The 13824-nt window shown below is 37.0% G+C and overlaps 1 protein-coding gene across 1 annotated transcript in view; it reads left to right on the forward strand.

Moving 5' to 3' along the window:
• Positions 1-12286, forward strand: part of LOC117343217 (protein boule-like) — a 35031-nt gene extending 22745 nt beyond the window's left edge. The window contains exon 11 of the mRNA XM_033905556.1: positions 6983-12286. Coding sequence (XP_033761447.1) covers positions 6983-7372 — 390 coding nt within the window. The 3' untranslated portion in view covers positions 7373-12286. The remainder of the gene's footprint in view (positions 1-6982) is intronic.
• The last annotated feature ends 1538 nt before the right edge of the window (positions 12287-13824 follow it).

The raw sequence follows: 13824 nt of genomic DNA on the forward strand, positions 1-13824 counted from the left end.
AACAACTATTATGTCTCCAGAATTAATGATCAATTGATCCTGTACTTAATACTACATCAAACAAAAAAAAACTTTCATATTCAAAGTAAATGGAGTTTGATTCATCAAAATTAATCCACCTAATAATCATTTATAAGGTATTTGTTATTAGGTGATGTGAAACAGCAACCTTCAGCCGTCATCGCCAAATTTCACTATAACAAATTCATTCGGAACTCTCGGGCGAATCAAATGTTGCTTATTTCAATGATAAATCCCGATGAGTTCAGGATGGGACCAGAAATAATTCTTCCCAAAAAACACCTAACAACATACTAGACAATCAAAAAAAGCTTAAATCGTATGGAAATTGATAAGTGAAATCTCCAATTGTTTTTATATTCGATACTTAAAGTGAAAGAAGAATACTTCCGATTTGTTCGTCATTTCCGAGATGATAACCAAAATGTTTTTCAAAACAATTAGAAATTGATGGCAATTTTCATTTAAAAATAGCTGAGAAATTGAAAGGGCCAATTCTATTTGGATGAAATTTTATTAGAATCTGTTATGTTCTCATTCACAACGCTCTGGGTGCAGTCCTGCATGGTGCATTATAAGATTGTTCTGCTGGAACTAGACTAAGGATTGTACAGCGGATGTGATTGTTAGTGGTGGGCCGATTATCGATTATAATCGAAAATTAATCGAAATTACCAAAATACAGCGATAATCGATTGTTAAATTCAATAATCGATTAGTGAAATTTCCATTGAAAATATCTCCGGTAAAAAATGCGGCGTTTCCGGAATAAGTGCCCTGTGTTGGTTTCTTTGTTAGTCACTGTTCCGGTCACGAAAACGCTTCACGCACTCATATACAGTTATAAAGCGTCTGTTTAACTCATACGCTTGAACAAAATGGAGGCACTTGAGACGGTGACACATGAGGCGGAATTATTCCACCACCCAGGCGCGAGTACCTTTAGTATGGAAATATTTTGGATTTGGAAAAGTAAAAAAGGGCCTCGATATGAAGGCGGCAGTTTGTCGCCTTCGCTGATATGTTAATAAAGATAAGTTGACGTATTTTTTTTCTCCCGTATGATGGCGTATCAAGTGACTTGTTTCAGTTTCAATTTGAATTTCAACGTTTGCCAGTGATATTCATGCTAAAGTAAACGAAACCAAAAGTTACATACTGACTGGTCTGTTACGTTACAACTGTGAACAATGGCTTTAGTTTTGGATTACGTTGACATGTTTCAAATACTGGATTTCTGTACCAATTAATATGAGTATTATACAGATTGTGGATGGGAAATAATAACAACAACATCTCGTATGACTTCTTCTATTTCTATTAATCTGGTATGTTCATTGGAAACTTGTTAATATTGTTTTAAACTTTTAATCATGAATTCACAATACATTTTTTCAAATATTCATAATACATTTAATAAATAACTCTGATTTACATACTATCCGATTATAATCGATAATCGATCGAAAGGGGCTCTCCGATTATGCCGATTAATCGATTAGGAAATCACATCCGATTCCCAACACTAGTGATTGTCCATCAGTTTGATTATTTCTTCTTTTTTTAGCCCACCATCATCAGATGGTGGGCTATTCAAATCGCCCTGCGTCCGTGGTCCCTCTGTCCGTCCCTCCGTCCGTCCGTAAACAATTCTTGTTATCGCTATTTCACAGCAAGTACTGAAGGGATCTTTCTATAATTTCAAGTGTAGGTTTCCCTTGGTGCCTAGTTATGCATATTGCATTTTGAGACCAATCGGAAAACAACACGGCCGACAGGCAGCCATCTTGGATTTTGACAATTGAAGTTTGTTATCGCTATTTCTCAAAAAGTTCTGAAGGAATTTTTCACAAATTGCACATGTAGGTTTCCCTTGTTGCCTAGTAAATGCATATTGCATTTTGAGACGAATCGGAAAACAACATGACCGACAGGCAGCCATCTTGGATTTTGACAATTGAAGTTTGTTATCGCTATTTCTCAGAAAGTATTGAAGGGATCTTTCACAAATTTCATGTGTAGGTTCCCCTTGGTGCCTAGTTATGCATATTGCATTTTGAGACCAATCGGAAAACAGCATGGCCGACAGGCAGCCATCTTGGATTTTGACAATTGAAGTTTGTTATCGCTATTTCTTAGAAGGTACTGAAGGGATCTTTCTATAATTTCATGTGTAGGTTGCCCTTGGTCAGTAGTTATGCATTTTGCATTTTGAGACGAATCAGAAAACAACATGGCCGACAGGCAGCCATATTGGATTTTGACAATTGAAGTTTGTTATTGCTATTTCTCAGAAAGTACTGAAGGGATCTTTCTCAGATTTCATATGTAGGTTCCCCTTGGTGCCTAGTTATGCATATTGCATTTTGAGACTAATGGAAAACAACATGGCTGGAAGGCAGCCATGTTGGATTTTGACAATTGAAGTTTGTTATCGCTATTTCTCAGCAGGTACTGAAGGGATCTTTCTCAAATTTCATATGTAGGTTCCCCTTGGCCCCTCATATTGCATTTTGGGACCAATCTGAAAGTAACATGGCCAACAGACAGCCACTATTGCTAAGTCTCAAATTTCATATATAGGTTCCCCTTGTATGAGAAGTACTGGAGGGATGTTTCTCAATTTACACAGATTAGTAAGAGGAAGGGAAAAATAGAGAGAAGATCAATCTAACATAGAACCTATAAAGATCATTCAATGGTGGGCGCCAAGATCCCTCTGGGATCTCTTGTTTTATTGGCTATACAACTGTTGTGTCCAGTCAAATCCTTTAGGTAGCATCACATCCTGACCCCATGCCATCCTTCTAGTGACGTCATTTAAAAGTCTCCTACCAGTGAAACACCGGGGGGAGGGGCTTTTAGGTTTCCTCCCAATTCGTCCGTCAGTCCATCCACTCAGTTTTCAGCACTTTTCTCAGCCATGCTTCAAGGTATGTTGGTAAAAGTTGGTATGCAACTTCAATACGAAGTTCAAATTTCATGGTTTTAGAGTCAAGGTCACTGTTACTATTTTTAGCTGGTAGCGATACCCGGCATGTATGTTAGATTTTGATCTAGGAGTTTACCTACTAATTTGGTAACATCACTCCACATTTGGGGTTGAAATAACTGGAGTGAGTTTGTATTTCAGGGTATCAAGGACACAAACTATTTATACAAATTTTGTTTTTATATTTGACATGTACGGCTACTGTTGAGAAATGTATTAATTTGGTGATTTCATTTGACAAGCTGCAGAACAGGGTAGTGTAACAGGCTCATTGGGCCTCTTGTGTAGGTAGGGATAGAGGTGTATATCCTCCTGTGTCCATCATGGTTAGCTAATTACACTGCTGTACTGGTGACTTGGTTCTGCGTAGATGCAAATCCTCTTGCTTTTCTGAAATAATTATGTTGTTTTTTTTCCACACAAAAATGACAACCAGACTGTCAGAATCCCCGAGTTTTGCCGTTCATATATCTGGTAGTTTCCCAGAATTGTGTTGCTTGTTAACGTCTGTTTGGCAAACAGGGCAAATTTTTGTAGATGATGGTTTTTGACCTATTGTCTATTCTGTATTGTGCTGATGACGGCTCTATAAATCATTTGCAACGTGACTATGCATGGAAGTACCAGACAGTAAGTTAGTGAGTAAGCTCAGAGAAAATCATGGTAGAAGACTATGTATTAGTATTTGATGGCACAGTTGGTTGATGGTAGATATTTTGTGTCCTGTAGTCCATTTAATGGGTATACATATCTATAGAATGCGTGGGACTGATGATATGATCTATGACGATAAGATCTACCGGTAGTTTAAAAAAAAAATCATTGAAGCTTCGTTCATTGCATGTAGCAAGAATGAAAAAAATGTACTTGAAAACAACAAACTTGAAGAGGAATGTTTAAACTGTTTACAGTGTAGAGGAAAAAAGCATGATGTATGGCATGTCTCGCATTATAGGGTCTGTAAACATTAATTGTTCTGGTGTGAAATATCAATATTGATAGATTTTGGTCGAAGACATTTTGAACAAAAATATGAAGGATAGGTGGATTTCAGGCACTAATTTAATGTAATAAATATGTTGTGAAAGTTATCATCTAAAGATTATAGAAAAGATATAAGGTAAGCTACGATGAAGCCAGTTTGGTACTACCCCAGGGAAGCCAGTTTGGTACTACCCCAGGGGAGCCAGTTTGGTACTACCCCAGGGGAGCCAGTTTGGTACTACCCCAGGGGAAGCCAGTTTGGTACTACCCCAGGGGAGCCAGTTTGGTACTACCCCAGGGGAGCCAGTTTGGTACTACCCCAGGGGGTTACTAGGTGCTGTACAGGAGGTAGCCACTACCCCCAGTCTGGGCAGCTCCACCACCAGTGATAAGACAATTACTTGTGGTGTAATAGGATTCAGTGTGTAGGCTGTAGGTAGCTGTGAGGATGTAACACTATCTAGCTGTGAGCCCCAGCATCTTCCTGATGGCTTCAGCAGATCACAACTGAATGCTTTACAATGTGGTCAATTTGCTGTATGGGGGTAATGGGGGAATGTTACTCCCCCGCTGTACTGACAGGTAGAGCAGTCTATAACTCTGGGGTAAACTGGTGCCATCACTCAAAGTAATGTTCAGTACAGTATATATATAAATGATTATTGTGAAATAATCTTATACTGATCAAGCTCAGATTCCTATATAAAAAAAAAAATCCTAGAATTTCAGCCCTTGCTTAGAAAATTTGTGAAATTCATTGCCTTTAAAATCTTGGAAAATGTGCCATAAATACCTTGAAAATCCTTGAAATTATATGTCTTTGATGTTAAAATAAAGATACTGTTTGTTATGGTGATTTTGTTCAGCTTTGTGACAAGGCATGTTAAGTTTACATTTTCCCAAAATTTTCATTTACCCAAATATCATACAAAACATTACAAAACTGTAATAGTAAGCTGTTTTGGAATTTCATTACTCTGTCTGTATGTCGGTTTCCAATACTATTGCTCTGATGATAATTAAAATAAAACATCTGTAAGGCCTAATTTTGATATTTAAATACATAATCCTTGTATTATCAGAAGTCCTAGAAAGTCACTGAAGCTGTTCCTGATGTAATCCTGATAGTGGATTAAACAAAGTGATCAAATATTGCCCCAAAGGTATCGCTGCTACCAATATTCTTTGTAATTCTAGCATCTGTACGACATGTTTCAATGGAATTTTGAGGGTATGATGTATGTTTGCTTGGACAGATTTACGCTGGTACTTGTTAAAATGGGTAATTTTGCTTGTGCTTGTACTGCCTGGTATAAAAAGAGAACTGTTGAAGGTCACTTGATGTAAATTGGTTTATGAATGTGTGAGCCAGGAAATTGTTTTAAATGACTAATTGTGTGATAGGAAGATGGAGTGTATTCCAGACAGGGTTGTGATTGTTAGAAAGAGGGAGAAAATGGAGCATATTTCAGGAAGGGGAGCATAATGAAACTTGGTGACTGTTAAATAAGGAAAGTTTGTGGGTGTTACTGAAGAGGAATCCATTATAACTACTTTTGCTGTTTGCCGAGATCGGGAAACTGTTGTGGGGCTGCATGTCTTTCTTGTAGAATTTGTGAATTTTCATTCTCTGTCAGGAATTTGACTTCCAGAAAGTTGAAAAGCTTGTGTAAAATGGAGATTGAGTCAAAGTTCGGGGCATCTTATTTTGATAACATACAGACTTATACTGTCAGAAAGTGGATAAGGGGAGGTAACTTAAGTTGTTGGTTTGTGTAGTGAGGTGAGTGGCTAGGTATGGTTTGGTATAGTAGGAGTTACTGACTGTTGTGTCTTGTGTATGTTTGTCTGTAGGTGGAGGACCCCAATCACAACTTCATGTATACCTACCCTGCCACCTCCATGACCTACACCCTGCTCAAGTGACCAATGGACTTACATTGTTAGCTGGCATCGCTACAGGACACAGGCATGGACGTCATTTCCAGCATCGTGTGCACACAATCAACCTTAATATGCATTCCATGATCGCATAGACTCGTCATATTTTATAATCTTTTCTTAGATAGCTGTATTTTAATGATCATGTTTGGAGCAGTTTATAGATTAATTGTCTCCATTAAGTAGTTAGTAGTGTAAGATTGTTATGAGTGCTTTTATTAGATATATATTGGCATATTGCTATTTGTATACATTTATTTATTGCATAGATGTATTCATGTTTTTGTCGAAAATATCAATTTTGAATATTGATAGTTGATATTTCACCAGTAAATCCCATGCATGGTTGCCAGGACACTGCTATAGCATTATTTTGTACTAACTCTGTTCTGGGCATGCATACATTTCTCTGTTGATGCTTTCACGCATAACCAACCGTTTCATTATTTGCATGGGAATGACATTATCTCATCACCTCATTTCTCTTTTCATCACACAATGTCCTGTTAAAGAAGCAAGGAGCACACAGAAATTGTAAATGACATCATCCAATTAAAGACCACCGTTTAATATCCCAATTGCAGAATAATACCTTTAATACTCAAAGACTGGTCATGGACGTGGCAAGGGACGGCTGTATACAAGTGTGTACCTGTACATTATACCTGTAAACAGGTGTGGCAGTGTGCACATTGCATCCATAGAAGTTATCTTTGTAGCTGTGCGTGTGCGGCAAACATGTGCATCATTGAATATTTGGGCAGATGTCTTTGGACAGAGAACTTGATACTTTGATAGCTTTCAAAGACAGACAATGTAGTCAAATGTTTGTAAATCTTTTCATGCTTTGAACCAAAAATAATGAACTGTAATGCATACTAGATCCAATGAAATAATTCTGATGTTAAGTATTTCTCTGTATTTTTTAATTGGTTGCCGTGATACGTGTAAGGAATATAGATGTACACTTTATTAATAATCAAGTAAGCCAACTGCATGTGTGTGGCAGCCTGTTTGTGTTTAAGCTTGAGCACCATGTTTCAGGGCAGTGGGATGGTGCAGGATACGTCCCTGGTCAACAACCCATATGTCTCTGACCACAGCGAACAGCCACTGCCGCCAACTGTTGCCATGACGACGATACCAGTACACCCCCCGGTCCCCACTGTTGCTCCCCCTCTTAGCAAATCCACAACCGCTGCGTCTGTGGCACCTTATACCAAGAAGTCGCTGTCAACCATACCCAGACGCCCATACAGCAGCCCAACCTACCTCGTCAAGCATGGCAACAAGGTTCAACGATTGATGATCCCCACCAAGTCTATGGCGGCTCACATGACACTTCTCCGATCTCCAGAATCTACTGGCATTGAGCTTGCTGAAGGTCTTCTCCGACATCCATTGTTAACTCCTCCTCCAACCCCCGACAAATAAACTGTTTCTGACAGATAATCCTCTTGAAAGCTTTCAACAGAATTTTGTTAATTGAAAATTGGCCATAGTTACTCATCACTAATGTCTAAGTGGCAGGCAGCCTGAATTGAAACTTTCACAACAGACATAATATTATATATATCCTTTTCTGAACTGGCTGTTGAATTTATCACCCAACTCCCCGTTCCATCAAACCACTCAGTTTGTTTTAGTTGGATGTGTAGCTCCTTGCTTCTTGTTTGTCATCTGTTATACTGCACAGAAAGTGTGTTTTGTTTGTATAGTCCTTCAACACGATACAAGACGCGTTGATATGTCAGTGGTCATGTGACTAGTCTGCATGATACAAGACTATGGTTAGTGGTCATGTGACTAGTCTGCATGATACAAGACTATGGTAAGTGGTCATGTGACTAGTCTGCATGATACAAGACTATGGTTATAACCATTTATCATGTGACAAGTCACCATGATGGCTTGTCCTGTCAGTACAAGACTGGTGTATGTCATGATCAGTTGTCCACCAGACTGAGTACATGTTTGGGTGTCCAATGAGCAATGTCATCTGTATAGACAGCTTATGTTTCACCAAATCTGACAAGTTAAATTCTACTCTATTACTGGATGTGTTTTAAATGTTGATGGTTGTGTTTTGTATGAATAACATTTCAAGATAAAATCTTCTAACTAATTTTTCACCCATTTGTTTCCACATTCACTTGTTATTGTGAAACTATAGTTGGTCAACATGACAAACTGACTTGCCAACTGGCCATTGATCTTGGCATCCTCTTTAATTTTGTTTCTTATTTATGCATGTTGTTGACATTTGTTACACCCTGTTCATGCTGCCTCATCACCATGTTTCATTGTTTTGTGATACCCCTATTATACTTCAGTCAAGTGACATTGGATTTCAGTGGCAAGTGACACCATTTGACTGGTGGCATGTGACACCATTGATATTCAGTGGCATATGACATTGGATTTCAGTGCTATGTGACACCATTGGAATGTGGTGGCATTTGACACCATTGATATTCAGTGGCATATGACATTGGATTTCAGTGCTATGTGACACCATTGGAATGTGGTGGCATGCTGCACCATTGAATGTGGTGGCATGTGACAACATTGACATTGGAATGTGGTGGCATGTGACAACATTGGAATGTGGTGGCATATGACACCATTGGAATGTGATGGCATATGACACCATTGGAATGTGGTGGCATGTGACACCATTGGAATGTGATGGCATATGACACCATTGGAATGTGATGGCATATGACACCATTGGAATGTGATGGCATATGACACCATTGGAATGTGGTAGCATCATTGGACTAAGTGGAGTATGGCTTTGGACTGCAGTGATATGGAATAGTGTTATATTTTAAATGCTTTGTCATACTAGTGTATATACACACAAGTAAATTTCACTGGTATGTGACACCATTAAACTTAAGTGACATGTACATGTGACACCATTGAACTTAAGTGATATGTGACACCATTAAACTTAAGTGACAGGTGACACCATTGAACTCAGTGAAATGTGACACCATTGAACTCAGTGGAATGTGACACCATTGAACTAGAGTGAAATGTGACACCATTGAACTCGAGTGAAATGTTATATATAAATAGTTTGTGATATAGGATTTCACTGGCATGCAACGCCATTGGACTTCAGTAGTATTTGACATGTTTAATTTCATTGGTTTGTGTCACTGTTAAACTGTATACTTATGTTGTGTACACTATGAAGGGATGCTATAGAGGTATGAAGTATTTATGTTGATGGGCACCACACTACAATATCCAGGATTGTATAACAACAGATGTCATGGTACAGTGCCAGGCTATACCTTACAGACAGTACGGTACAGTGCCGGGCTATACCTTACAGACAGTACGGTACAGTGCCGGGCTATACCTTACAGACAGTATGGTACAGTGCCGGGCTATACCTTACAGACAGTACGGTACAGTGCCGGGCTATACCTTACAGACAGTACGGTACAGTGCCGGGCTATACCTTACAGACAGTATGGTACAGTTCTAGATTGTAAAATACTATGTTGATGAAACTGTATGCTATGTCACCATCTTCATGTGCTACACTTGATTGCTCTTTGTGGCCATGATGGCATATTTATAAAGTCCTTAATGTTTCCATAAGGTCTGTCATTTTGACATTTTAAGCATATACATGTACAAGTTCTTAATGAATCTACTATTGCTATTTAATTATGGGCAAGTTATGATGTGGAATGATATTGATGATATATGAGAAGTTATGTTTTTGTTGTGTATATATATATATTGTACTTTGTTTTTGTATTTAGTTTTGATGATACTACCTGTAGAGAAATCAAGGTTGTGGACTATTTTCTATTTGTGAGAGATTTGTATGTTTGCTGATCTGAGAAAAAAAATAACATATCCCTTTGAAGAATTTTTCAAAAAATGTTTCATTTTCTGTATCTCTATTTATATTGTTTTGTTTTTGCTTTGATAAATAATCATCGTTAGCATATATAGATTTATTTATTATTATTTATTTCTGTGATTCATTTCAACCTTTTGTTCCTAGCTGGCAGTTCAGGGCACTTGCTGGTAATTGGAGTAACGCTAGTGTGTGATCATGACTTAGTTTTATGTAGCAAGGTACTTAATCAAATTAAGACTAAATGTACTAGAATTTTCTTCTAATTGTCATGTTAATGTATACTTATTAACTTTCTTCCAGAATTGTATTAGATGTGAACATTTTATTAACTTTCTTCCAGAATTGTATTAGATGTGAAAATTTTAAGAACTACTTATGACTAATATACGTGTATCAATATTGACTATATCGTAGACATGGAATCAGAATTTGAATCTGATGGTTTTCTTGTCGAACCAGCGAGTGACCCTGTCTGTTGTCCACTTTTGGTTACAGTCATTACTTCCATAATTCCTCTCATATTTTTTATGCATCATTTATTTATAATTTTTTTCATATTTTGTAAGTGTTGAACGATTATTTGATTTTGTATGAAATATATGTTTTACATTGAAATGTCTGTAGTGTAGTTTGTAGTAGGGAAAGTAATTTCCATGTTTGGTAATGTGTAACATAGTTCAGCACGCTGAAATTTAAGTGAATGTGTTTACAGATATACTGATGAATAACCACTCAAAGTATCTGTAATAGATACTATTAAATGTATCTTTAGTGAAATATGTGCATTGCTTTTAACACCAAAGGCAACAAAAATCAGACCAAATTTAAAAATTGCTAAAATATTTGTCATTTCGTCCTTATTTAGTGGACTGGTACAGAAGTTGAAGAGGGGTTGCTGGAATGGGGGCCTCCATTATCAGTGCGGGGGAAAGTGTTTAGGAAAAATACTGCATACTCTCAACCTATTGTTATTATTAATTTCTAATTAAAATCTAAGGTGAAACTTATCATTAAGTGTAATTACTTTTACTATGACATAAATATAGATTATATGAGAAATGATATTTATAAATAGGAAATTTTTGTGGTAATTAGCTGGAAATTGATGCTATGGGACTCCTGTAATCATTTTTGATCTCCCAAAGTTTTGAAGAAAAGAAAAATATTTTACGATTTAAAAGTGATTTGCTCATAGTAGAAAACTATGTTTTTGAACATTTATTTTGGGACATACTTCCACAGGATTCTATTTTGTTGATATTCTTATGAGTTATGCTGCCTGTGGTTTTCTGTTTTATTTTTTGTATTGAAGTAACAACATAGTGTTCCTATGATAAGGGCTGTTGTTATACATAGCTTAAATCTGAAAGGTATGACACAGGGGTATGTACATTTTATTTTGAGATGATGGAAGGGACGGTAGCAGTTTCAAGTATATAATGAATAATGAAAATGTTAAAATAATGAAAAATTAAAAAGGAACTCTTCAGTAAAAGTTCTACTTTTAGGCTGGGGATAGATATTTTGTAAAATCATATTTTGATAAATTGGTAAATCTGAAATCATCATATCTGCAGTCCTGTCACTTAAGTCAGTGTTGAAAGTTTACTGTTTATTAAATTGTCTGTGTTATTTACTGTGGATGTGATCATTTGTACCACAATAATGTAGATGTGATGTTGTGATGTAGAATATGTCCTTGTGACGGGGATGTATCTGTATATGGCTAGAGTATCATAATCTTTTTGTTTTTGTTTCGATGGGATGCAGCAGTAACTGTATACATCCTTTGTGTTGATGTATGTGATCATTAGATGTCTCATATTTGTTTCTTTGCTTCAGATATGATTATTTGTAAGATGAAGATAAACCTTTTCCCTTGTGCCTTTATGTGCGTGTCGTGGACTTTGTCCATGGTGATCATTTTTTTGTCCTGTGCCTTATTAGCATGTGGTCATTGTCGTGGACTTGTGTCCAGGTCAACATATCATATAATACATCAATGTTAACCTCGGAGAACTAGAATGCTGCAATGTTTCCATTTATATACCACATGGTCCGCAAGTATGCAGTCTTTTTTGTTACACATTTTCAACTATTAAGGATGGAATTTGCATGAAATTCTTCCAAAGATTTTGAACTTGCAGCTTTTTATACACCAATTTTTCTTAATATCTTTAACAGAAAAAAATAACTTTTTATTAACATGAAATTTTTAATGTTTTGTTCAAATAAAGGAGCTAACTGTCGAGTAATTAAAAGAAAGTATCAAAATGGTCATTGATAGTAGTTTTGCTCAGGTAGAGAAGTATGTGTATGTAAGGACATTTTATTGTTTCTATGATGATGATAAGTGATTTTACTATGGTTGGCTTGATTGATGGCTGTAGTACTGAACAGCCGTGTGTCTGATGAGCTCTTGTATGATGTGCCAACTGTGAATAAATAATATCAAGCAATTTTCCTCCTCCTCTTTGTTTATAAACAGTGTATATTTGTGACTCTGGATATACAAGATACACTCTTATGAGTTTGTAATGATAATGATTATCAAGAATTGTCGATATCAATATAAACAAATTATAAAATGCCCACACTGTTGCAATATGTTACTTCATTATACTCCCACTTGGTAAAAGGGGTTACGAATACATGTACTACTTTGTACTTATGTGATAGGCTGGCCGGTGTACAAAATATCTCTTGACCCCCTGAATAGGTGTAGTTCTTATTCATACAATAACATCACACTGTCAACATACCTGATTAGATCTCTGTATCCATTGTCAAGGTCAAAGGTCAGGTCATACTTTACCACTTGAAATGAAATAAAAAAGCTTGTGTACAAATTTCATGAACCCTCAACAAATTTTTAGGTCACCTGAGACGAAGTCTCAAGTGACCTATTCTAATCGCCTTTTGTCCGTCGTCGTCCGTCGTCCGTCGTGCATCCGTAAACTTTTTACATTTTCGACTTCTCCAAAACCACTAAACAAAATTCAATGAAATTTGGCAGAAAGTTTCTATGGCTGAAGGTCAACCAAAATTGTGAATTATATGGTCCCCACCCCCGAGGGGCCTGAGGGGTGGGGCCAAAAAGGGTCAAATTGACTAAAACTTCAAAAATCTTCTCTACTCTCAGATATGGTGGAATCAAATACTCTTCATAGATGGAAGGGTCTTAAGGTGCTTTACCAAAATTGTGAATTGCATGACCCTGGGGTCTCACGTTTGCCCCTGGGGAGGGGGTAAACTTTACTATAGTTTATATAGGGAAATCACATTTTTGACTATTATTTGTTGGATTTGTATTGGAATTCATTCTAACTTGTATCAAATTATCAGCATGGGATGACAGTTTGATGGTATGTACATGTTGGCCCTAATTGACCCCCAGGGGCTGGTGGGTGGGGCCAAAAAGGGTCAAATTGACTGAAAATTTCAAAAATCTTCTTCTCTACTCTCAGATATTGTAGAATCAAATACTCTTCATAGATGGAAGGGTCTTAAGGTGCTTTACCAAAATTGTGAATTTCATGACCCTGGGGTCTCACGTTTGCCCCTGGGGAGGGGGTAAACTTTACTATAGTTTATATAGGGAAATCACATTTTTGACTATTATTTGTTGGATTTGTATTGGAATTCATTCTAACTTGGTTCAAATTATCAGCATGGGATTACAGTTTGATGTTATGTACATGTTGGCCCTAGTTGACCCCCAGGGGCTGGTGGGCGGGGCCAAAAAGGGTCAAATTGACTAAAATTTCAAAAATCTTCTTCTCTACTCTCAGATATTTGTAGAATCAAATACTCTTCATAGATGGAAGGCTCTTCAGGTGCTTTACCAAAAGTGTGAATTTCATGACCCTGGGGTCTCACGTTTGCCCCTGGGTAGGGGGTAAACTTTACTATAGTTTATATAGGAAAATCACATTTTTGACTATTATTTGTTGGATTTGTATTGGAATTCATTCTAACTTGTATCAAATTATCAGCA

This window comes from Pecten maximus, chromosome 15 (genome assembly GCF_902652985.1).
Source record: "Pecten maximus chromosome 15, xPecMax1.1, whole genome shotgun sequence".
NCBI lineage: Eukaryota > Metazoa > Mollusca > Bivalvia > Pectinida > Pectinidae > Pecten > Pecten maximus.